Source organism: Quercus lobata, chromosome 8 (genome assembly GCF_001633185.2).
Source record: "Quercus lobata isolate SW786 chromosome 8, ValleyOak3.0 Primary Assembly, whole genome shotgun sequence".
Lineage (NCBI taxonomy): Eukaryota > Viridiplantae > Streptophyta > Magnoliopsida > Fagales > Fagaceae > Quercus > Quercus lobata.
In genome coordinates, this window is record NC_044911.1 from 49,108,860 (window position 1) to 49,135,533 (window position 26,674).

Genomic DNA, 26,674 nt, shown 5'->3' on the forward strand with positions numbered 1-26,674 from the left:
ATAAAACCGAAGCCTCTGCTGACACCACAATTTTCCACGTCAGCACAATATTTAAAACACAATATTAAAAAAAAAAAAACATTATAACACTTCAAAACCCTAGCAACCTTACCCCTCTCTCAAGTTAAGAAATATAAAGTCACAGTTTCTGCAAACTCTCTCTCTCTCCAAACGTAAATATCAAATTCAACCCCTTTAATTTCTCTTTATATTTTTGAGGCTTCTATAGAGTTATAGTAAGTTATGCTGATTTTGTTTTTTTGTGTGTGTGTGTGTATAGATGGTCATAATACTCCAGTATTCCAAAAGAAGTTTGTGTTTTCGTTAATTGAAGACCTTAGAGAGATAAGTATTGCAGTTTGGAACAGCAATACAAAAGACGATTTCATTGGCAGCGGAAAGTAATTACTTTGTCTCATATTTATGATTTTTGAATTGATTTTGTGTGTTTTTTAAGTGTATAATCTGTTTCTAAAATTATCTATAATATTTTGTCCTCCGAAAATTTTCTCTCTTTAATTTTAGTATATTGTGTTTCTTAAGCTATAGACAGATTTTCTTTATTTCTTATTTTCAATAATAAATCATTTTATTGCAATACCGGTAATTGTTTGAGAAATCCAATATGTTCATATCTCTATAGAATAGAGAATAGTAGAAGCCAATTTTATTACAACTACTTAAATTGAGTTGACTTAATTCCATACAATTACAAAGTATAGCATGAAAGATAATGGAATTAATTGTTGTAATTTTTATTTTATTTCCATGTTTTGAATTTCCATGTTTTTATTATTGATGAGAAATTAAGGCTCAGTTGCACAATATGTGTAAATTCTTCAGAAGACTACTTTAAATAATAAGTCAATGTGTCTCTTACATTTGGGTATTAGTTAGAATTATTTTCAAATGATTGTACCAATAAAAGTGAATGTGTATAAATTTTGTTTAACTATCTCGTGCATCGCACGGGTTAGCGACTAGTTAAGTATAAAATACTAGAGTGAAGGTTTGTATTTGGTGTTCTAAAAATAATGTAACTATAACTTCAATAAATTTTAAAGTCTTGTTAAAGGATGTCCTTAGGGCACTTGTTAATAAACTATTTTAGAAAAATTTTGATTATACTTTTATGGGAAACATAACAAGTTGTAAAAAAAATAAAAAACAGTTGTTTTTTTATTTTCTCATAAAAAATTTCTATAAATATTTCTTAAACCAATGTACTTAGCGCATCTGTTAACTTTTCCCTAAATTTATGCAACCTTGTTTGCACTATCTTTTTTCTAGAGAAATTTAAATTAAGATTCTTTAGGGTTTAGCATAACTCCATTTTTGAGTAATTAAAATCTTAACTAGTCATAATTAACTTGATGATATTTTTGGATCAAGATCCTCTAACTTGACCCTTCAATTTAAAAGAAAGAGTCCAGATTATATCATGTTATTACTCCATTAACAAAAACCTTAAAATAACATGTCATTATTCAATGGCACATTTTCTACGTTGCTTTTGTGGATCATTTTAGTAAATTTACCTGATTTTTTTCCATTGAAACATCACGTTTTTACTTTTTAGTGCCTTTCTAAGGGTCCGTTTGAATTGAGCTTATTTTTGCTAAAACTGAAAACTGAAACTGAAAACATTGTAGCGAAATATTTTTTAAATATGTGAATAGTACCGTGGGACCTATTTTTAATAAAAAAATTGTGAAAAGTGGAATTTGTGGGTTCGTGAACAGTGCACAAATGCACTGTTCACACTGGAAAAGTCCACATATACAGCTGCACAGTAACTGATCACTCTTGAAACGCGAGAAAACAAAAAAAAAAAAAAGAAAAAAAAAGGGAGGTGTTTGCTGTGTTACTGTAGCGTGGGTCCCACGCGAAAAACGCAAACGCGCATCAGCAAGAAAACGTCCAACCCAAACGCCCTCTTAGTCATTTAAAGTCAACAACGGAAAACCCAATCTCCCTCTCTCTCTCATTTTTCATGAGGGGGGCATAGGTGTTATAGTATATTATTTCCATTTTTTGTTCTCTTAATTACTGGGAGGAAATTGAATATAATTTTGAAAACTCTTAACTTAAAAAATGTACATATACATGCAATGTTTATAATTTTGTATGAAATGTCCACATTTAAAATGTGAAATGAGTAATGTGTATGGACAATATATAGACAATGTATAATAAAGAGTGGAAGAATCAATGCCCTTAATGAAATGGGGAATCGTGGCTTGATTTTCGAATGTTAGTGGAAATAAACATACTGGTCTTGGCTAAGGAAAGAAAAACTAGGAATTTTAGAAGTGATGACAAAAAATTAGCAGGAGTAAGATTGGGGGTGGGTTTTGTATGATTGGCTTCTTTGACAAGATTTTCAGACCCGAACCGTTCATTGACCGTAAAAGGGAGAGGTTTAAGGTTTTTGAGGTCGAACCGAGGTTGAACCGGGGTCGAACCGTGATGACATCATAATTAATTTAATAATTAATTAAAGCCTAAATATAGATATTAAATTTATAAAACTAGCAAAATTGACAATATATCTATATATGTGAAGGAAATTTAATGATTTTCAAGCATATATTTAATAATTAAATAAGAAAGTTAATAAAATAAAATAATAACCATGAAAACATTAAAATTTATGATTAATTTTTTAAGTAAATTTGAATATCTTTGAAGGATTTTAATTATAAATTTTTTTATTCCTTATAAGAGATGGATAATTTAATTAAGTAGAATAAAATTGTAAAAAAAAAAAAAATTGCTAAGGGGTTGGACCGCACGGTTCTCACCGGTTCGTGCGGTCCAACCTCGGTTTTAGCGGTTCACGGAATTAACAAAAAATCCGGTTCTTTAGGCTTAAAAAACCGATTTTCATCTCGGTTCCCGGTTTTCACGGTTCGACCTCTCGGTTCAATCCGGTTCTGAAAACTATGTTCTTTGGGTGGGTGGCCTTTTGTTTTATGTTAGACACATTGGTCTATTTTATTTTTCTCTAGACGAAGGTTTGAGTTTGAAGATTCAATTCTCGGATGTCCATTTGGTATAACTTATTTCCTAACGTGTGTTTGAAACCGCGTTACTTTGGCAAAAATGGGCACCATGCACACCAAGTAGAAGTGTTTATTAACACGCTTGTGTGTAAAAAGTTTTATTCATGTATTATTATATTTATTCCACCTTGACCCTAACGCTATAGGCTTTTCTTATCTCTAGCTGTGGTTCCATGATTATTTTTCAGAGAGATTAATAAGAAATATAAATTATACAAAATTTGAAATAAAAGGGAACTTGAATATATCAGTATCACAAAAACAACAAAAAATAAAACTAAAATATATAAAGTTTTATAATTGCTTTTTATGATTTTTCATATTTTGAAATTGTACGAGTTATATCTCTTTCAATATACACATTCAAACAATCATTTATCAATTGATCTTCCATTTGATTGATTTATTTCAAATTTATTAAGATCTAAATGGTTTTTTTTTTTTTTTGAGATTTAAGATTAACAAATATTTATTTTTGTTGTTGGACTTATTAATTTTTTTCCAAATTTTATATCAAATTGGTTTGTTATTGAGTTTTTTTTTTTTCTTTAAAGAACAAAATATTGTTAAGAGGATCATATCCAAACTTTTTTCAACTGAGCTTAAAAAAATCTACAAATTTTTATTTTAAGAGGTCAAAACCAAAAAAAATAAAAATTTATTTTTGGGCCCCTGCTTATCTCGCAAACTTACAAGAATCCTTTTCTGACTTTTCAGCGTAAAACTAATTAATTGCGAAAAGTATTTTTACTTCACATAAATTTTTTTACATTTCCAACCAAACGCGTGATACTTTGAGAAGTAGTCAATCACAATCTCTATAAATATGGCCCACTGCCAGTTTAATTTCTTAAAGCTAAAACATCAACAAAGCAAGATGAAGAACCAAATCTGTTTTAGCGTAGTCTTTGTGCTCTTGCTCTTTCTTCTTCTCGTTACAAAGTGGTCATGCGTTGAAGACTTGAAGCTCAGACTTGCAACAGTGGCACTTTGACAGGGAAAGACCCTCCTGCAGGACAATGTAACACAGAGAACGACTCTAAGTGCTGCGAGGAAGGCATGTCTTACGATACTTACACATGTTCACCACCGGTGTCAAGCAGTACACCGGCTACACTAACCTTCAACAGCTTTCAGGAAGGTGGCGATGGTGGTGCTGAATCGGAGTGTGACACTCAGTTCCACTCAGATGACACACCTGTGGTGGCACTGTCGACAGGTTGGTTCAACAATAAGCAGAGATGCTCAAACAGTATTACCATATATGGAAATGGAAAGAGTGTTCAAGCCATGGTCGTTGATGAGTGTGACTCCACTATGGGGTGTGATGCTGAGCATGCTTACCAGCCTCCATGTGCTAACAATACTGTTGATGCTTCTAAAGCTGTTTGGGAGGCTTTGGGAGTGCCAGAAGAAAGTGATGATTGGGGAAAATTAGAAATAACCTGGTCTGATGCTTAGATTCCACCGTATTTCAAATCTCTGTCAGCAGTAACACAAAATTTTTTTTCACTACTTTAACACTTGAAAAAACTATAAAAATAAATTGTGAAAAAGATTGTGTCGCAACAATACTCTTAAAATATAGTACCATGCAAGGGTGGAGGTTTTCTTAGGTTTGCGCGTAATTGTGTCATGAGGTGTTTCTTTTTTCCTTTTCCAATGTATTTCAAAGTATTAGATGTACTAAAGTAATGTATATCAAATGTTCTTTTCAGCTTCAAAAAAAATGTTCTTTTCAAATGGTAATAAATAAATAAAAGTGAGTATTTCAAAGTATTTATTGTTTCTTTTTCTCTTCTCCTGCGTATCTTAAAACAAAGTTCTGTAAGGGTTGTAATTTAGCCAAGTTGAGGGTTGTATAAATTGAATTGTGTTATAGTTGAATTTGGACTCGAAGTTGTTCAAAAACAAGGTTTTTATTTGTTCAAAAATGATAATTTGATACTTATTTGCTCGTATTTTTAACATCATAAAAAATTAAGCTTCAAAATGGACACAAATTTAATTCAATTAAGATTTGAAATAAATGAGATATGACTGTTTAAAGTCAGAACAACTGTATTATCCTCGAGAATTTGCTAGACACTTGGTGCAATGAAATTGCAGCAAATAGTAAACTGACTTGAAGACCAGCCAAATTGATTTAATGATTTTCCATTTAAAACCAATCTTTATTGCACAAATTAAGAGGAAAGGAACTGGCGAATCAATATTATGCTAAGAGCAAAACTTGGAACTTGAACAGTTACAACTTGAATATGCATTTAATCCATACCTTCAGAGTATGAATGAGGGAAGTGTTTCACTTTTTTGTTTTTTAGTAATAACTCATTGATGAATCGTTGTACTCAACAAATTTATTTCGGTAGGAATATGGTCACCACAAATTAGTAAGCAATGGCAATTGGCAACTAGAAAGTAGCAACCAGTAGAAGACTAGAAATCCATGATTAGGACATTAATGGAGAAATTATAGTAAACCTACTTGTGGCTAGATCTATTTTAATGATACATATTTGTGATTTGGATTTTATCATTTTACTCACCTAAGGCCGTCTCTATTAGGTCTCCGTAATTCCATTTGTTAAAAACAGAGTAAATATATGTTTTATGTGTGTGTATAGATATATATTTATATATATAAATATATATATATATATATATTTTTACGCCTCTCTCCTCCCTTTTCACCATTAAAAACATAAAAAAAAAACATAAAAAATAGAGAAAATAAAATTAAAAAGTGCTATTGGGAGAAAAAATTTATTCAATATCTTAAAACTTCAATCTTGTATTTACACTTTCTATCTCAACCATTGTGAACTTCAAGATCCATAGTCAATAAAGTACCCAGAAAATTGAAGGCTAAATTTATTTAAAAAAAAAAAAAAACAATAAAGCATCCTACCCTTCCTCACAAAAATACTGAAATTTTGCCACTGAAATAAATTTCACACTACAAAAAAACTAGTCTAAAGCTGCGTTTGAAAAACGCAGCTTAAGACCCCAAAAACGCGGCTCCTATTTCTTCTCTACCTTGGACACAGTCCTTAGCCTTGGGTATCCATACTAGCCATGTCTTCAGGTCTCTCCAACGACCATGGTCCTTTTTAGCATCTCCCACCTGCATATGTTCCCAATGTAGCCACAAGAACCCAAAAGAAGTAACAATGCAGAGAATAGAGCGAACAAATCTGTACGTATGATACATCCAACACAAATCACTTCCAAGCTTGCCATTTGAATGTGAACTATAATCAAAATTAACCTCACCATTGGAGTAAGACCCATAATTTACTTTAATTCCATCTTTACAACTACTAGGTTCCAATTTCAGCTCCTGCCAAACAGATGGCCCATCCGAAACAAACCCACTTCCAAACTTGCATTTTTGTAACTCCATCTTTGCAACTACAAGGCTCTAAATTCAGTGGCCCAACGAATGGCTTCTTTGGAATTCGGTAATGAGACAAGGTCTACAAATTTCATATGTTATATTCGTCAATTTCTGTAAAATTACAAACCCCAGGTTAAGAACATACCTTGATTTCACGTTAGCAATAGAAATGGGGTCTTTCTTGCTCGTAAGCAACTACGGTCCCAAAATCTTATGTTGATGAAACCCGTTACCACTTCAATCAAATGAATTTGGAGTGTTTTTTTTTTTTGGGTGCAATTTAGTGTGATTTTTGTAACTATTTTGTTAGTTGGCATGTTTTTGAAACATTTTAGTAAACTAGCATCTCAAGTTTTATAGACTCGAGTTTCTCATACACTTAATTTTAATGCTCTAGTAGAGGCTGACGGGGATATTTTATACACGTGGAAGTCGAGTCTTCACTTCAATCAAATGAATTTGGAGTGTTTTTTTTTTTTTTTTTTGGGTGCAATTTAGTGTGATTTTTGCAACTATTTTGTTAGTTGCCATGTTTTTGAAACATTTTAGTAAACTAGCATCTCAAGTTTTATAGACTCGAGTTTCTCGTACACTTAATTTTAATGCTCTAGTAGAGGCTGACGGGATATTTTATACACGTGGAAGTCGAGTCTTAGAAGAAGAAGAAGAAGAAGAAGGATCTGGGAACAGGAAGGAGAAGGAAAAGGAGAATGATCTAGAGAATGGAAGAAAAAGATGGATTTGAGAAGAAGAAGAAGGATCTGAAGAATGGCAAGAACTAGAGCAAAGATCTAGAGACTAAAGTTCCATAAGGATTTTTTATTCCACATCAGATTACCAGCAACTTCAACCCGAGTCTAAGACTCAAGTTTCAGAGTTTCGAGATGCTAGTTTGTTAAATAGTTTTGCAAACTTGAAAACTGACTAAAATGTTCCAAAAATAATGTTAAATGCCAAAAAAAACCCAACGATTTTGGGGCCAGGATCTTCAATTTTTAAATAGTGAGACAAAGTTTTCTTGATAGGCACTTTGATTCATTTTATATTATTTTTTATAACTTAAAAGTGTTTTTCTAACGAAGAGGGAGAGAGGTGAGTTACAGTGGTAACCTTAATTGGGTAAAGTAATAAAGTCCAAACCACAAATATGCATTATTAAAATCGGCCTAGTCACATGTGGGTTTATTGTTATTACCTTGAAATTAAAAAACTATATTTAATAGGAACTACATACTAGATAATTAAAAGTAGATTCCACTCTGAAAAAAGAAAAAACAAAAAAGAAAAAAGTACATTCCATTGTGATAAGGCAAAAATGTATTGACCACTTACAAATTAATTAATTACCCAGGTTAATTAATTAGGTTCAATTACATGCAATAGCGTGGTGGCACAAACAAATAACCAAATACAGCGGAAAATAAATTTGACATGGGTGATTTGTTTACGAATGGAGAAAAGCACCAAGGCAAAACCCCACCTGGTGAATTAAGTCATCATTCCTAGGAATTCACTATTATCAATCACAAGCAGTTACAAGTATAAAAAATCATACCAAACCATTTAGCCTATCCCGAAATACCAACTTGTAGTTGAACCCTTACCCCAATACCCAATTGGACTTGTATTGTAGCGGCAATATCTCCGTTTAATGCACGAATCCCAATACGTGACTAACCAATGATGCAAGGATCCCAGTACGTAACTAACTCTACCAACTTGAAGAAGATTGTTAACTGCAAAGTTTTTCAGTTCATTAATAATGAAGATCAAGAAGCTCTTTGGTCACAAAACCCTTGGCGTAAAGATGCAATAGCTTCTTCAGAGAGAATGATGAACTAGAGGAATTTCTGCTCTTGGTTACACAATGCATGTATTGTCCTTACACCTACTTGTGACGGCCCTTAAAATAATACTTATATATGTCTAGGGTTGTGAGAAAAGAAACTTTACACAAATACATAGGAATATGCGTGTAATCAGATCTGAAAAGTATAATTTCGTAATTCTCGACAAATACAGCTTCTGTCGAGCTTTAATATTGTAAGGTTGAATTTAATCAACCATTTTTTTGGCTTTATTCCATTCCAATTTGCTTGTAATTCAGCATTTAGAAAACCTGTATTTAGATGGGAATCATGTAAGGGTAGTGTGTGAGAAAGTGTGAAGAAAAACTCAAGGGTGTGCATTCAAGCAGGGCCTTATGACTAGATCTCGCGACTGGCTCGCGATTGGCAAGTCGCCAAAGTTGGCACACGTATGAAGCATGCAGAGGAGCTGAAGGGTTACGCCAGCTGTTGCACTACAGGACAAATCTTCCAGTCTGGCCAGGCAGTTAGTTCACGACTTGGACTCACAACTCAATCAAGTCACTAGAACACTCTGTTTGTTACAAAACTGACTCTTCGCATTCCATACACACCCTACTATATATAAACCTTTATACCCACGAAATGTAGAGAGTTTCTAAAGAGAATTTTGAGAGAGAAACCCTAGAGAAAAACAAGATTGACTCATCCACAATTTTCATTATTTGATTCTCCAAATTCCACTACTTTCACCCTCTCCATTGTTACATCCTTGAGAGATACATTAGCCAAAACCTTTTCTCACCATACCCATATCTGTGAGGAGACTATTTGGTGCTTGAGAAGTAGTTAGGAAGGAACTACTTGATATTGGTTGATGCTATAGGCTATAGCGGAATCCGGTAAGCTAGAGAAGACAAAGATTCGGCGTAATCTCGTTGGAGCAAGAAGCTTGGAGGGCTTAGGTACACTAGGTAGATTAGGCTTGGAGGGTCTTTTACTGTTCATGTATTCCAACTTTATTCTCTAATGGATTATTGACCGCTTGGATGGCGGCGGAGAGGTTTTACATCGAGGACTACGGTTTCCTTTTCGATAACACATCGCTGTGTTGTTTTTATGTTTGCATCTCACTTTCCTTAATCTTTACCATTTAATTTCTACTGTGGTTGTGATTTTATTTGGTTTAGATTTTTTTATCAATTCAATTTTAGCTTATTTTCATATTCCGCACATACATTATTTGATAATAAGTTTGAATTGGTAATTTGTAATTTGGGGGTTTAAACGTTCATAAGTATTTTACACACTATTTGAACATTCAAATATTAAATCTCGCTAGAAAGGATTTTGTCGAGCTTTAATGAATAGCACTTCCTTCACTTGTTTCTTGGTCAGACTTGCATGACTTCAATACTTAACTTGAATACTTGTTTCTTGAAGTACTAAATCCATCCTAGATCTACCTAATTATAAGTAAAGTGCATTTTGTCATAGAATTAGCCAATTACATAAATATGTCCTTAACACACTGTCACTGCACACCCTTGGTGTGTTGGTCATTTCACAATTACTAAGTTCTTGTGTGGTGGGGGGGGGTAAGGGTCAAAATTCAAGTCTCTGAAAGGAAAATTTACACACATATACACTTAGATCAAACTAGAATAGAATTTCTATCTTCTATATATATATATATATATATTAAGAAGTACATTCCACCAATAAAAACAATATTAGTACATTCTATCATGGTTTGAGTCACATCTCATAGTTAAGTCACACTCATTTACAACCATAGCCACCATGCTCCGCCCATTAGCACTAATGGTGATGTTGTTAAGGCACCAACTCTTTTTGTTGAACCATTCGGTTAATAATGCCACAGCGAGTGTATCAGCAGAGTGGTATCGATTGTCACATTCTGATGGGCCACTGCCATCTACATTATTCTCAAAGTTGTTGAGGGTGAGATATGCCTTAGTGTGACAAGACGCCGGTGGTGAACAAGTGCAAGTTGTGTATATCTTGCCATCAACACAACAATTTGAGTTGCATTGGTTAGGAGGGGGCTTCTTTCCCCTAATTCTGCCACTTGGACAACATTGTTGAGCTTCAATATTCATAGTTTGTTAATAGGAGGACTAATAGGAAAAATGATGCCGTTAAGAACAAGTTCTTCATTCTTTTACCATCTCTTGTTCTCTCTAGTTTCTACTTGTGTTCTTATTGTTAAGTTGTGATTTTCTAGGTTAGTTTTGTTGACTTTAATTCTGAACCAATTTGAATGTAATTCTTTCAAAAAAATACCTGTATTTTTGTGGGGTTTATTGTATATGGGTGTTGAGGTCCTAAAAATCACAATGTTGTACCAGGTCCAAAGCAACCCAAAGGATTGAGACTTAAGAGAGCAAAGCATGTGGGCTTCCAATAAAGAAAAGGGAGGAGAGGTCCAAACCCATTAAGGGTCCATAAGGAGGAACCCAAATCCATGAATAAGTAGGTTTTGGACCCCATGAAACAAAGGGAAAGAAAAGGCCTAGCTAGCTCTCAAAAAGTCAGAAAATCACTGGGCCAGGATACCTGGGGATTCCCAGGTGCCTAGGATTCCCAGGACATGCAGTAAAGCCAGGCTAGGATTAAAACAGTTCAAAAGGGCATCCGAAGAAACATAAGAAACAAGGACATATATGTCCATATCAACCACCCATTGATGCAGAAAATAGATCAAAAGGCTTGGGAACCAACAATTTATGAATAAAGAGTTGGTACCTCGAGGAACCCAGAAAGAAGAACTATGAAGGAAGGTGGTTGGAAAACTTTCAACCTGGTAGGAAAGAATCAGCTCACTTAGGAAAAATGACAAAGGGAAAAGCTGCCAAAAGTTGGGTCTGAAAAGGTGGAATCTAGAAGCCTTGAAAGAAGAAAGACCAAAGGTCAACCCTTTAGGAAACCCCAGAATGGGAAGGTCATCTAGGGTCTTTTGAAGAGGAAATCTCAAAAGAAAGAAATAATGAAGAATGAGGAAGGAACCAGCCACCCATGTTGCTAACACAACATTGGTTTTGGTACCCAGAAGAGCAAATAGAGAGAATCAATGGTACCTTGGAAACCCTAGGAGGACACTATAAAAGGGGAAACAGCCAACGGTGAAAGGCATTTAGTAATAGTGAATTAGGTAACGTTTGGATTGGGCTGAAACGCAGTGAGTCAGCGTTTCAGCCCTTTTTTTATTATTATTTTTTTTAAAGCTGATTTTGTTGACTTTCAACACGTGAACAGTGCACTCATGCACTGTTCACAGACCCACAAATATCACTTTTTAGCAACTTTTTTATTAAAAATGGGTCCCACGGTACTATTTACATATTTAAAAATTATTTTGTTACAGTATTTTCAGTTTTCAGCTATATCCAAATGGACCCTTAGAGTAAAAATTATTGAGAAAACTCTGTCAGAATTCAAAAAAGAAAGAAAAAGGGAGTGAAATACCGCCCGGTATCCTCAAACAGCCACTAGAGAGGACACTTGAATTTAAATGGATTTATACTTTGCAAGTCTTAAAGGCCTGAAGAGCCATCTAAGTATGTGATTTTTGAACTTATTTGAACCTTGTAACACGTCCTAATGAGCTCATAGTGTATTACACAATCAAGAAAGTAATGAAGTACCTTACATTATTTTAAGGATCCCCAACGCTTTATTTTGTGTTCCTTCTTTACCATTTCGTTCCTTTGTTGTTTCTTGTTGTTCAATGCATATATTTCTTGTTTGTTAGCATGTATGTGTTGTAGGATTCATGCTCTATGCACCACCTGGTTCGAAATTAGCCCAATTATCTACGGTAAACCAAGTACAGTCCCTTAAAGCAATAAGTATTGGGCCCAGGATCCTTGTTTCTATCTGGGCCTGTTTGCTAAAAAAAAAAAGAACCCACACAATGGGTTTAGTGTCTAGTTGGTGAAGATTTGCTCAAAACAGTAGCTTTGGTGATTGGTTTAACCTACCAAATGATCACGTGAGTAGCTCATGCAACACATGGGATTTAAAATTCTGTTATGCCATGTGGCTGGTGACTAGCTAGCGGGTAGGCCAACCCGTCATTGAGTCGCTAGGCACATTGACAGCCTTTTTTTTTTTTTTTTTGTGACTCTTGTCCTCTTTCACCCACACTATATATAACCTCATTACCCACAAAATTGTACAAAGTGTTTCAAAGAGAAAACCCTAGAAATCCACTAGAAATTTAGTGATTATCATCCAACAATTCATTACACATTTCTCTTAGTTTTCTTCAATCTCTTCCCTCTCCAATTTTCATACCCTTGAGAGTAGCTAAACCCAAACACTACCCATACACCATATGAGTGACTTAAGTGTGTTTTGGACAGTTGGGAAGCATTGGGTCTTTGCCAAATTCAGCATGTAAGGCTTGGTGATGCAATTGAGCTTAATTGTGGGATCTAGGATGATGCAGTTCATTTTTAAAACTAGTTGTTTAGTAGTGCTTTTGTTGTGTGATAAGTAGATCATTTCACTTGTAACAGAAAGTTAGTTAATAGATTGTTAGTAATAAGTGCAATAGCCTATTAGTTAGTTAGAGATGTTTGTTAGGCTTTGGCCAATCACATGGCAGCCACATGGTAGGTTCTTGTTACTAACTTTCTAGCCAATTAGCAACTTGCCTATATATCTATAAATAAGCAAGGTTGCCCTCACTGTAACTAGTTGAATTTGAATCCAGGAAATCTCTACCTATGAGGTATTATTCCAAGAGTGTGTCTCTTGAAGAGGTAGTTCATTCTTTCTTTTCTCTAAGCAACTTAGTTTTCTATAACATCTTTCCTTTTCACCATTTTTTCCTCCTTCATGGTAAGCTAGCAAAAACAAGACTCTAGAAAGACAATTGATAGCTGGAGCTTAGAGGGCTCAAGTACTTTGGGTAGCTTAGGCTTGGAAGGATTTTGTGTATTCATGTACTCTTAATTGATTTGCTAGTTGATTATTTCAGTTTGTCGGGCCGTAGATAGGTTTTTCCGTTGAGTTCTCTAGTTTTTCTCTTCGATAACACATCATGTGTTATCTCGTGTTTGCACTCTCTTCTCTTTTACTGTGTTTATATTGCTTCTCTATTATGTATGCACATGCTTTAGTTTGTGGTTTCAGTTGATTATTTGCTATCACATATATTTCGTTTTCAATTGTGTTAAGCATAAAATTAATCTAACCGTAATTTGTTCTTAGGGTTATTAATCAGCTTTAGTTGGTAGACTAGCGAGCTTTCACTTGTGTTGAATGCCTGATGTGTAGATGAAACTCTGAGTAGGTTTATATAGCAATCGATTGCACCTTGCGGGCCAATTTTTTTAGTGTTATGAGAGGAGCTCCATCTTAACGTATCAACCACAGCATGAATCCTGTTAAACTTAAATTCAAATTTCTAGAATCCACTTTTGTTTTTGAATTGTGAAAGCTAATTTGTATGTGTTGCTGACTATCAAAGGGGTCATAATTTGAACTAAATTTACCCCTGAAGGCTGAACATTCATACCCCTGTTGCTTTCTTTGGTTGGCACAAAACGAAAAAGTTGCCATCCTTGTGGTTCAAGCTTCCTTACCCTATCTTATTCTCATCCCACGCGGTTCAAGCTCATTTGAAGGGATCTCTTTTAGGTGAACTTTTGGAAGTATGGTTTGGAGAGCCCATGAGAGAATTTTGAAACACTTTTGAGCCCAATGTAAGAGGAAGAATGTGGGCGCGCTTGGAGAACACGCACTTCCATGAGACATGATTGTCGCACTTGAAAGTCAAAAACTTAAAAACTGAACATATGCAGTAAATTCCATATTTCACGCTCAGTCTTGTTGCTGAATAAGTGACTTGGGAATATTGCCTACACAATATATATATATATATATATATATATATATATATGACATTTTAGCACTACAATAAAAAAATTAAGGCTAAACTGTAAATTGCACCCCTAAAATTTAGGAGTATTTAGATTTTACATATTGAAGTTTTAGAATTTAGATTTTACTCCTTAAAGTTTGGAATTTACACTATGAAATTTCAAAATTTAGATTTTACTCCCTAAAGTTTGGGGGTGTTTGGATTTTACTCCTTAAAGTTTGGAAGTGTTTGAAGAATTTAGGGGTGTAAAATCCAAACACCCCCAAATTTTAGAGTGTAAAATTTGAAATGTTAAGGTGTAAAATTCAAATACCCTCAAACTTTAGGAGATAAAATCCAAATTCTAAAATTTTAGGGTGTAAAATTCAAACACTCTCAAACTTTAGAGTATAGTTTACAATTTAGCCAAAAATTAATAATTACAAAATAGAGGCATAGGTTGACTATTATCGTTGTAAAAAAAAGTGTATATTTTAAGATGATTGAATGTAATACAACTGTCATAGCAATAGAAAAAGATATGGAGTATATGTTAACACTTAACAAACGTAGAGGTCTACCCCAAGAGGGGTAGCCCAGTTGGGAGAGATCCCGCATGCAAGCACAAGGTCCCTTGTTCGAATCGTGGTGAGTACCGTGTGGGAGGAGGGTTCCTAGCTTGTATTGTGTCTCTCCTGCTAGCTCTCTTGGGGTGCTAGGGTGAGGTCTGTGGTACCCCGGTCACAGTAACTATGGCTCAATTCAACATTCCCTAGCAGGGGGTGCCCCTATTAGGTCACGCCCTGAGGGGTTAGTCATATATGGCTGCCCCCGCCCTCCTTTCGATTATCAAAAAAAAAAAAACAGACGTAGAGGTCAACGGCGTATGTCTCCATATCATATGAAAAAAATAAGAACAAAGCAAATTTTTGTTTGTGTACAAGCTTACAAGGTGTTATAACATTGTTTTGGCTGGGATCTCTTGGTTGGCAATGACTTACATTGTTTTGGCTGGGATCGGCCCAGCTGAATATTCATTTTGATGTCTCAATTTAAGCTTAAAACATCAAGATTCCCTTTCAATAAGAAAATTTTTTCTTTCATTTTGATAACTAAAAAAAATTAACAATTCACTTGTGGGGCCCAAATGATTTATGGGCCAGGCCCATCTCCCCGGGGAGAATCCGAAGGCCCAAGCCGAGGAGGGCTATGGCCCAAGCTCGACAAGATAGCCTTTGGATACCGCCGAGGACAGCTCAGTCCTCGGCAGACCCAAAGTCCCCCCTGAAAGAAGGGTAAAAACGGTATAGGATTGAAACTAGGAAGAAAGATCTAAAATATCCAGGGAAAGCTGCCCTTACTGCCATTCAATGCTCTGAACCTGACAGAGCCGCATTCTTTGGCTTTTACAACCACCCCCAACGACTTTGAATATGGGCTGATGGGACAAGTATCAATCTTGGAAAGGTTGACCCTATACGTGGACGAAGGACAATGAACGCAAGCGAATATAAAAGGAAAAACAAGTAACCTAAAGAAGGGGTTGGGAAAAAGGGCCAAAAACCAGAGCCTCCCAGCCCACCTCCAGGAGAAAGACTCCAGGGGTGAAGGAAAACTTAAACTTGTACGAACACCGCGAAAAACCCACCGCCTGTCAACCAAGGCCTAGCCTTCCAAACCCACGCTCTACAAATGATATTGTTAGGGGCCTTTCTACGTGCGAACCCGACACTGTTACGGTCCGCCACGAATCGCGTCCTTACAATTGGCGCCGTCTGTGGGAAAGGCTTGTGTGTAGGTATAGGATGTGGGTCGATAAAGTTTCTTCGTTATTTCTAACCGTTGGTTATAGAGTTCTAGTATAAAGTTCTGCTCGGGGCTACGTTTCTTGACTAGAGGCTTGGCTGAGGAGCTAACTCCCTTAAAGCCAAGGTCCCCCGTAAAGAGCAAACTAGGCACTTGGTAGCGTTAATTGTATGGATAAACTCTAGGGGCTTGGCTGAGGAGCTAACTCCCCTAAAGCCAAGATCCCACACGAAAAGAAAACTAGGTTTTGGACAGAACCAAGGCATTGCATGGTCCACGGACTCAAGCCTATGGGAAAACCAACTACCTGGATGAGGAAAACTAGGTTTTGGACAGAACCAAGGCATTGCATGGTCCACGGACTCAAGCCTATGGGAAAACCAACTACCTGGATGAGGAAAACTAGGTTTTGGACAGAACCAAGGCATTGCATGGTCCACGGACTCAAGCCTATGGGGAAACCAACTACTTGGATGAGGAAAACTAGGTTTTGGACAGAACCAAGGCATTGCATGGTCCACGGACTCAAGCCTATGGGGAAACCAACTACCTGGATGAGGAAAACTAGGTTTTGGACAGAACCAAGGCATTGCATGGTCCATTGCATAGTCCTGGGGCCTAAAACCAACTACCTGGATGAGGAAAACTAGGTTTTGGACAGAACCAAGGCATTGCATGGTCCACGGACTCAAGCCTATGGGGAAACCAACTACTTGGATGAGGAAAACTAGGTTTTGGACAGAACCAAGGCATTGCATAGTCCTCGGACTAAAGCCTATGGGGAAACCAACTGCCTGGATGAGGAAAACTAGGTTTTGGACAGAACCAAGGCATTGCATAGTCCTCGGACTAAAGCCTATGGGGAAACCAACTGCCTGGATGAGGAAAACTAGGTTTTGGACAGAACCAGGGCATTGCATAGTCCTCGGACGCAAGCCTATGGGGAAACCAACTGCCTGGATGAGGAACCAACTATTTAAAAAAAAACTATGGCACATAAACCTCGAGATCCATCCGAAGAGAACTCCGCGTTAACAGATGGGTTAATACCTTGATTGCGCGGATTCCTCGGTCTACCCTCTGATCCCCAGTATCAAAGGGGTTGATGCGATACGGCGCAACGTATTACCCAAAAGCACAACCAAAGCCCCTCGATACTCGGCTACCCTCTCGAACGAATGACCTAGAGTTTATCGTTCTCGGACATCGCTCTAGTATGCATCGCGCAGCACTCAGCGGTTATCCCGGTTAGTTCCAAGAGTTTAATTTATTGATGACTAACCTTGTTATGCTTGATAATATTTGTAAGTTTAAACTAGTAGGAATCTGTGTTAAGGCATTTTTCTACCTAGAATATCATTAAGGGCAAGCTTATATTTAATATTCATGCATAAAGTAGTGGTTACGGAGAAGAAAGATATGAATAGAGAAATAGACACATATTTTATTAAGACAAAGGAACAGTACACTGTACAATGAAAAGCTGAAACAAAGCCTGCATTGAAGCTAACTACATAAGTAACGAAAAATACAAGAGAGTGAAGATAAAGCCGAGGAGGTAGCACAGAGGAGAAGTTGGCTACTGCCTCGAGACCTTATTTCTCCTCAATGCTTTTGCACGCCCATAACTCAGGTAGCAAAAGAACCCAACTTGGGGCCTGCATCGATGAAGAAAAGGTGCAGGGAACCTGACCTCAGGCTAACACCATCTACAGAAAAGGTGCAGGGAGCCGGAAGTTGGGGAGCCCCCGCAAAAATTTGCCTGCTACAAGGCAGACGGCGCTAATGGCGGAAATTCCTTTTTCTGACATACCAAAAATCTGGCATGACCAGAACCTGCTTCAGATTTTGGCTAAAAGAAGGAGGAATACCATCTTCCTCCTGTCAAGACGGAGGACTGGCTTGAATCTATGCCATCCTTGTCCATACCATATCACCTTAAGGATTCGGTGCCTCTGAGGCATGCGGAGACCTTTCATCCCCATCCACGCCTCAAACATCTTGCTTTGAGGCAGTGGCACTAGAAAAAGAGATCGCGGATATGGAAGAAATATGGTTCTGAAGGGAACAGGAGAGTTCATGTGCAAGTGAAGTGACCCCCTATCCCATTTATACCCAGAAGTAAACCGGTGGCATTTAATTCACGCAGCGTCCCAAGGAACGCTACGGACAAAACGTCTCTGACTCGGTTTCCAACATCGCTTGCAACCCTGAGGTTAAAGGAGTCTCGAGAAGGCGCACCTCGAACACTGGGACGCCAAAAAGTACCGCGTGATCAAAGACTATGGAAATACCTCTTAATTTGTGGGCCCAGTAAATTCGCGGCCCAGGCCCGTTCAGCATATGGGCCCAGGGACAGAACCAAGGCCTTGCATGGTCCTCGGACTCAAGCCTATGGGGAAACCAAGTACAAAAAAGAAAAAATCACAAGTTTTGGACAGAACCAAGGCCTTGCATGGTCCTCGGACTCAAGCCTATGGGGAAACCAAGTACAAAAAACAAAAAAATCACAGGTTTTGGATAGAACCAAGGCCTTGTATGGTCCTCGGACCCAGGCCAATGGGGAAACCAAATACTTGGACAAGGAAAGGTTTGAATTTTGTAAGATGGGTTACTTGATAAAAATGTCAGGTCACTTCATCCACGGCTTAAACACCATAAAAAGGTTAAGACCAGTAAAGTTGTGAGGAAGGTGGTGAAACGCCCCAGCATTAAGTCGTATAAGAAGGCTGTTCATTTGGTGGATGAGATATCTTCAAATGGTTATTCCTCACACAGCATCAAACCTTCGTTTTACTCCTCGGCTAGCATGGGGTAAGTATTACTTTTCACTGGTCGGCCTTATTGTGCCAAGCGTTTTTATTAAAGTTATGGCGACATCTTTTTATTATCAAGTATTTTGGTCTTAGTCGTCATTGATTTAGATGCTATATTATTGTGCCGAGCAGCGTTTGTAAATTTTAAAAAAAAAAAAAGAAAGAAAAGAAAAGACATAGAGACAAAACATGCAAAATAAAATAACAACAATTTTTATTAATACGAAAAATTATTACAACGTACAAAGAGGGGCTCAAACGAGCCTATACAAAATGAGAACTGCCTAAGCAACAATTACATCCGTAGTACAGATAAGTAAACTGTCAGGCGTTTTTTAAACTCGTCTTCAAAGTCTCTCCGATCTCTGCCTCAATACTGCTCATATTACGATAAGAACCTTTTTTGAAAAAAAAATGAAGGAGAAGGAAATAGTAAGGAAGAAATCAATGAAGAAGATGGAGGACATGAGTAAAGAAGGAGGAGAAGAAGAGAGAAGAGATGAAAAGAAAGAAAAATGAGCAAAAGAGGGAGAAGTGAAAGCACCAGGATGGAACTGGTGCTGGGAAGACTAAGAAAGGGAGACGGAGGATAGCACCAGTGAAGGAAGAGAGGAAGAAGTAGGGGCACTTAGTCCCTACCTCGATCCTGACTCCCAACACACTGGAGCCATACTAGGTATGCTCATAGGAGAGCGGTTGGTACTGATGATAGGTGTTCTCGACTCAGTCACGCCGAAAGTTGGACGTGACAAGTCCCTGCTTCGGATTTTGACTGAAAGAAGGGTGAGGTTGATTTTGAGTCTTCGTCATCCCTGTCCCGATCGAGCCATAATGAGCTTTATTGGAACATGGCGTTTATGGGAGGGGTTTAACTCCTGCATCACTCGTGGTTATGATAAAGTGTATCACGATTTAGTTTGTGAATCAGTGGGCAAAATGAACCCTAGGGGAGGCCAAGTATTTCAAATCTCAGGAGGATGAGAAGGAATTCTTTGCAAAAACAATAACCTCCTCCTTTCCTTCTTATACAGAGGGTGGAGCGGGAGACATTTAATAGGTTCAGATCTCCAAAGGAATCTGCCAACACAAACATGCCGGTTCCGTTTCTCCACCCCATCAAAACAAACCGCCGAATTAAAGTAGTCTCGTAAATAGCGGTCATTAAAAGCACGTTTTGGGAAACCCAAATGATAAGAGCGCATTAAGCGCGAAATCAAAAACTGTCTCATAGACCGGCGCATTTCTTGGACAGATGAAGAGCCGCCAGCATTATTAATAGGCCAAATTGATTGGGCCGTGGGAAGAGGTTCAGCATCACCAAAACCCCCCTTTCCTACCAAGAGGTTGGACAGTCGGGTTTTGAGGGGCTATTGTGGGGTCCAAATGATTTATAGGCCAGGCCCATCTCCCCGGGGAGAATCCGAAGGCCCAAGCCGAGGAGGGCTATGGCCCAAACTCGACAAGATAGCCTTTGGATACCGCCGAGGACAGCTTAGTCCTCGGCAGACCCAAAGTCCCCCCTGAAAGAAGGGTAAAAACGGTATAGGACTGAAACTAGGAAGAAAGATCTAAAATATCCAGGGAAAGCTGCCCTTACTGCCATTCAATGCTCTGAACCTGACAGAGCCGCATTCTTTGGCTTTTACAACCACCCCCAACGACTTTGAATATGGGCTGATGGGACAAGTATCAATCTTGGAAAGGTTGACCCTATACGTGGACGAAGAACAATGAACGCAGGCGAATATAAAAGGAAAAACAAGTAACCTAAAGAAGGGGTTGGGAAAAAGGGCCAAAAACCAGAGCTTCTCAGCCCACCTCCAGGAGAAAGACTCCAGGGGTGAAGGAAAACTTAAACTTGTACGAACACCGTGAAAAACCCACCGCCTGTCAACCAAGGCCTAGCCTTCCAAACCCACGCTCTACAAATGATATTGTTAGGGGCCTTTCTACGTGCGAACCCGACACTGTTACGGTCCGCCACGAATCGCGTCCTTACATCACTAAATGATGTTTTTTCTGTGTTTCTTATCAGAGAAGTGGTTGCGATACTGTAAGCCAAAACGCACACACCCGGCTTTCTTATGAGGAATGTTTTGCGATTTTTTTGTACTTTAAAAATTGAGACTCTGGGACATGTAAAGTTTCAAATTACGCTTGATTGAATCTCAATGCTCATCGAATGTGGCAAGATTCTATAGGACATATACTGATACTGTTTTCTCTTATTAAAAGAGACAGAGGTCATCGATAATACTGATGCACAAACGACACATCAGAATATACAATTGTGCAGGCATATTAATTGACCTGCCCTATTATATATGATTTTTGAGATTCAAGTTGCTGTGTAAGTAGAACTGCAGGGAATGCTGGGATTCAAGTCGCTATACTTACATAGCCCATGCACCTGCAGGGAATGCTGCTAATACATATTGTATCAACAAGTGTGACCATCCATAAATGATACACATGTTTATGTGTTTAGTAGATGTATCCCTCATCTAATTAAGGATGAACCATATTACCCTTACATGATGACTGTAGGAAAATAAAAATGTAGTTGCCTTAAAGTTATCGTGGAATTCAAAGTACATTATACACCAACCCATTGACAAATCACTATTTTCATAAAAGTTTTTAAAATACGGAAAACATGTTTTGTTTTCATACAGCCCCATCAGTAGCGGCTCCAGAAATTTTGTTTAGGGAGTCATTAAGAAATTTAAATTAAAAAAAATTAATAAAAAGAGAACTTAAATATATCGAATTATAGACAAAAAAATATATATATGAATTTTTACAATTTCCTTCTACAAGTTTTCAAATTTTGAATTATTACACGATAGTTCATTATAAGTATTTATTGTCAATATGGGTAGCTATGATCATTTTATTTTGTTAAGTTTGTCTAAATTTTTATTTTTTGTAGTTAATATTATATATTTGTCATTGTTTTTATAAAAATGTTTAAATTAAATGACTAAACTCAACTCATTGGCTCTACATTAATTATTGATGCATGCAACCACACTCATTCATATATAAAATAATTCACTACGTGTTTACTTAACCAATCAAATACTTGAATAATTGCTAACTTTGCAATTTTTTTCTTGAATTTTTCTAGCTTTATGACAAAATAATTATTATAATATGATAACTATATGCACTCATATAACAAATTCTCTCTAGTTTCTAATTATTAAATTATATAAAGTTATGTTTTATTTATATTTTACACACAAACATCCACGTACACGTCATTATTCACACAAATGACATTATAAAAAAAAAGAAAAAAAAGAAAAAAGAAAGGAGTAATGCACACAATCAATATTAGACACACTCATACACATAATAAAAAATTTGTGATAAAGAGTGACACTTATAATTTACAAACACTTACTCTTACTTTAGAGTCAGAAATACTTATAAATAAGTGTGCTTAAGATTTAAGTCAGGGTATGCAAAAATATTTTTAAGAAAAAAATAATGTATTAAACTAAAAAAAATTAAAAATATATAAATTTTTTTTTTTTTTGTTGAAGTCAGGGGTTCATTTGAACCCCCTGACCAAAGAGTAACGCCGCCCCTGAGCCATGGTTTTCAGACCCGAACCGTTCATTGAACCGTAAAAGGGAGAGGTTCAAGGTTTTCAAGGTCAAACCGAGGTCGAACCGGGGTCAAACCGTGATGACGTCATAATTAATTTAATAATTATTTTAAATATATATAAAAACATTAAATTAATAAAAAATAAAAAAAATTAACTAAATTAGTCTAATTTACTTTCAAGACAGCCAACAGACATACACAAATGCATTCACAGGCTGAGAAAAAGGCAAAGCTTAGTAAATTATTAGTTTGAAGTATCTATATATAATATATTCACCTGCATAGCCCTAGCTAGATCTCAAGAGAGTGGGCTTGCAATGAAATCTTCATCTAAGTACTTTCATGCACATGCATTACAGGTATATCCAGATTCCAGCTCAGACATGCACAAGCTACAAAGTACTATTACTGCTTCTATTACAAAAGCACAAAAAGACATTACTCTTACTAATTAACTATACTAACACAAAGGTAAAACATACATAACTAATAATTAAGTAAGCAACCATAGATAGAGTACTGCCGTACTGGTACTAGTACTGCTTCTATTACCAAAATTCACACCCCAATGTAGTCCAAACTAGCCAATGTAGTCCATAAAACTTAAAAGTACAAAGTAAAAATACATAAACAAGCCTCCAAGTTACAGTACACAACTACACATTGTTTCTTACAAAAATACATAAAACTTAGTTCTAAAAAACAATAATAAAACTTCAAACTCCAAGTTACGCACTGTGTCTTACAAAAAGACATAGAAATTATCTCTAAAATACAAAATAGAACTTTAACGTTCAAACAGAATTATTATGATCATAAATCATCAATGTCATGAAAGTTATCATGCTCGTCATCATTCCCTGGAAATCCAGGAGGAGGGCCAATAGGTTGTCCAAATGTTCCCAAATCAATTCCTTCAACCTCACTGCTATCATCTATAGATTCTACACACAAGTTTGAACAAAATAAAAAGAAAAATTATTATAATGTTTATATAAGTTTGAAAAAAATAAAAAGAAAAATCACTATAGGTTATCAAATTGTTTACATATAAACTAACCTTCAATATTAGAAGAAGCCTCTACATTTGCTGGATATGCACCCTCTTCATAAATTGCATTCTCCAACTCTTCATAATTAAGATACGGGTCTTCCTCTTCCACAAATACCCAAAAATCAGTTTTGTCAATACTTGCATAATCAATGGGATCAAAATTAAGCTTTTTGTTGTAAAGCCTGCATAAAATGTCATGCTCATTATTGGAATTTGAACATAATTAGTAACTAACAATTACATTATATAAATGACTTCTTAAAAATTAATATAACGACAAAATATAGCATTTAATTACCTATGTCTCAATCGCAAGTTATGATTAACAAATACAAGATCATTGAGCCTTTGATGCTCCAACCTATTTCTCCTCTTAGAATGTATTTGATCAAATAAACTCCAACAGCGCTCACATCCAGAAGAGGCGAAAGTTTGGCTAAGGATTCTAATTGCCAATTTTTGCAAGTTTGGAGCATCAGCACCCCACAACTTCGACCATTCATCTGATTTTCATAACACAACGTAATCTAATATTAATCAACATAAACAAACAAACTTTCAATTAAATAATCACTTCAGTTATTCAAATTATAGTGACAAAACTAACTTTTAACATGAACAAAAAAACTAAGATTTGTTTATAGTACTAAAGTAAACTAATTACTTCTCACCTGGATGAGTGGTCTTGCTTGTTAACAATGCAAGATCTCTATCAAAGCTCCCAATACGGTATCGAAAATATTGGGTTTCCCTAATTACCTTTTCTTGATCACCATCATATTTTGTCCCAATGTAGTCCAAAATAGCCATATTTACTGCTGGTTTCCGACAAAAATTCTCCTCATCATATTGAAAAGCGGGATTTAACCAATATGCAGCAGCATGAAAATCTTTACGCAAATGCTTGTCCCAACGGTTTTTTATAATTGAGGTGTATGGCTTGTACAAGTGCTTCTTCATTCGGAAGATCTTCTTGATTCCCAACCGTGCTCTATGCATGCCCTCATACACATATCCTATTGCAGGCCTTTGATCAGAATCAACAATCCGTAACAAACGAATGAGTGGCGATGAAATCTTGACAAGAACATTAATATCATCCCAAAAAGAATTATCTAATATGATAGAAACTACTTCTTTTGTCTTTGACTCTCTTGCCAATCTATTGTCCACAAAGAACTTGCTAGTCACTAAGGCTTGCAAGTCATGCTTATGCACATGAAAGCTTTCAAATGAAAGGAAAGTAGTAGCAAATCTTGTTGCTCCTGCACGTACAATATCTGTCCAACCAGGTCTCTTCCTCAACCAAGCAATCAAAGCTACATGATTATAAATAAAAACTGTAACTTTGGTTGCACGATTTTTTAGTCTCTCCACATGAGACATCTCCCCCATATCCTGCAACACAAGATTCAGGCAATGTGCTGCACAAGGAGACCAACTAATAGTTTTATACTTTTCACACAACAATTTACCAGCAGATACATAGTTGGAAGCATTATCAGTAACCAAGTGAACTATGTTTTTTGGACCAACCCATGTAACTACTTCATCAAACAATTTAAACAAGTTTCTGGTATTCTTCACAATATCTGAGGCATCAACTGATTTTACAAATACCATTCCCCTAGGACAATAAACAAGAAAATTAATCAATGACCTATGTCTAGTATCTGTCCAACCATCAGCCATAAGTGTACATCCAACTTCTGCCCAATGCCTACGTTGTGACTCAACCAACAACTGAACTTCTTTCTTATTATCCCTCAACAAAAGGACCCGTATAGCATGATAAGATGGACCTTTGTAACTAGGACCAGCAGCAGCTATGGCATCAATCATCATTTGGTAGTACACTGAATTCACTACATTAAAAGGAATGCAATTGCCATACAGAAATCTTGCAATAGCCATATCAGCTTGCCTCACCCTTTCCTTGCTTTGGAATACACTTTTAAGACCAGGTTGAGCTCCTGAAGTAGTTCTTGGAGCAAAGTAATTATCAATTAGCTTTGTACCCTTTCTTTTACCTAAAACAGGTTTTTTAGGCAACCCACTACTAAATACTTCTTGAACATCATCATCTTCTTGCAAATCATTATTTGTAGAAGGCACACTAAACATTTCTTCTTGACGTTGTTTCTCAGCTTTTTTCTTCAACTCAAACTCCTTCACATATTCCAACATTTGGTATCTCACATCATGAGAAACCTTTTTACACGATCCAATATCACCTTTTATCCCCGCAAGGTGTTTTTTCATCCTATTAATACCCCCACCTTTATATGTTTGCCTACAATACACACATGTAAAAGTATTCCGTCCCTTCTCATCCGACCCAAGGCTAAAATGTTCCCAAGCCGGATCAACCTTTTCCCTTACTCTTGAGCAAGATTCCACTACATTAGAATCAACTTCATGTGATGGAGTAGACCCGGTCTCTGTTTCCATTTTAATCTAAAAGACTAAACAACAGTCAAACATGCATAGACCCATCAATTTTTGAAATACAGATATTCAAAGAACCACAACTTCATACACATTAAAACACTACCAACCGTAAAAAAGAGTAAAGATACTACAAATTAAAACATAACAACAGACTCTATCCACATAAATACACCAACTAATATCAATCAATTCTAGTCCAATTCATAAAATATAAATTGACATAAAAGAAAGAAGAATTAAAAAGGATAAAGCTTCCACAGATAAATCTCAGTAAGAAGAATAAACTCTATCAATTAATTCTCTCTAAATCTCAAAATCTATATTCAGAAAGTTCCCATAATGCTGTCAAAGTTTCCACAGATAAATCTCAGTAAGCTTAAATAAAATAAATTAGTGGTATGTTACATAGACAACAAAGCTACGACTCCCAAACTGAAAACAACTCATAGTAGGATACATGACAGAAAAGAAAATTTTATTGTAATTATTGATTGCTCTAAAATTAATAAATTCCCATTTTCAACAAAGAGTTAAATGTTATAGGCAACGAAGCAACAATGCAAGAACTCTGCCGAAAAACTATGAACTTTTAGATGTAATTATGGATTCCTCTAAAATTAACAAATTCCCTTTTTCAACAATGTTTTTAAATGCTAAAGACATCAAAGCAAGAATGCCAGAACTACAAAGACATCCTAATCTTGTGACGATACTGCATTAATAGTTAGGAAGCAACTCATACCGCTAAGATTATACAATGGAA

The 26,674-nt window shown here is 36.3% G+C and overlaps 1 protein-coding gene and 1 pseudogene across 1 annotated transcript; one reads left to right on the top strand and one right to left on the bottom strand.

Moving 5' to 3' along the window:
* Nucleotides 1-3,942: 3,942 nt before the first annotated feature.
* LOC115955259 lies at nucleotides 3,943-4,777 on the top strand (annotated as a pseudogene).
* A 19,343-nt stretch (nucleotides 4,778-24,120) lies between these two features.
* On the bottom strand, nucleotides 24,121-25,911 carry LOC115957003. Its single transcript, XM_031075253.1, has one exon. The coding sequence runs from the start codon at nucleotides 25,909-25,911 to the stop codon at nucleotides 24,121-24,123; it is 1,791 nt and encodes a 596-aa protein (XP_030931113.1).
* Between the last annotated feature and the right edge of the window lie 763 nt (nucleotides 25,912-26,674).

Bases quoted from the DNA above. Each gene is read 5' to 3' on its own strand.
- LOC115957003 (XM_031075253.1), bottom strand. From the start codon at position 25,911: ATGGAAACAGAGACCGGGTCTACTCCATCACATGAAGTTGATTCTAAT.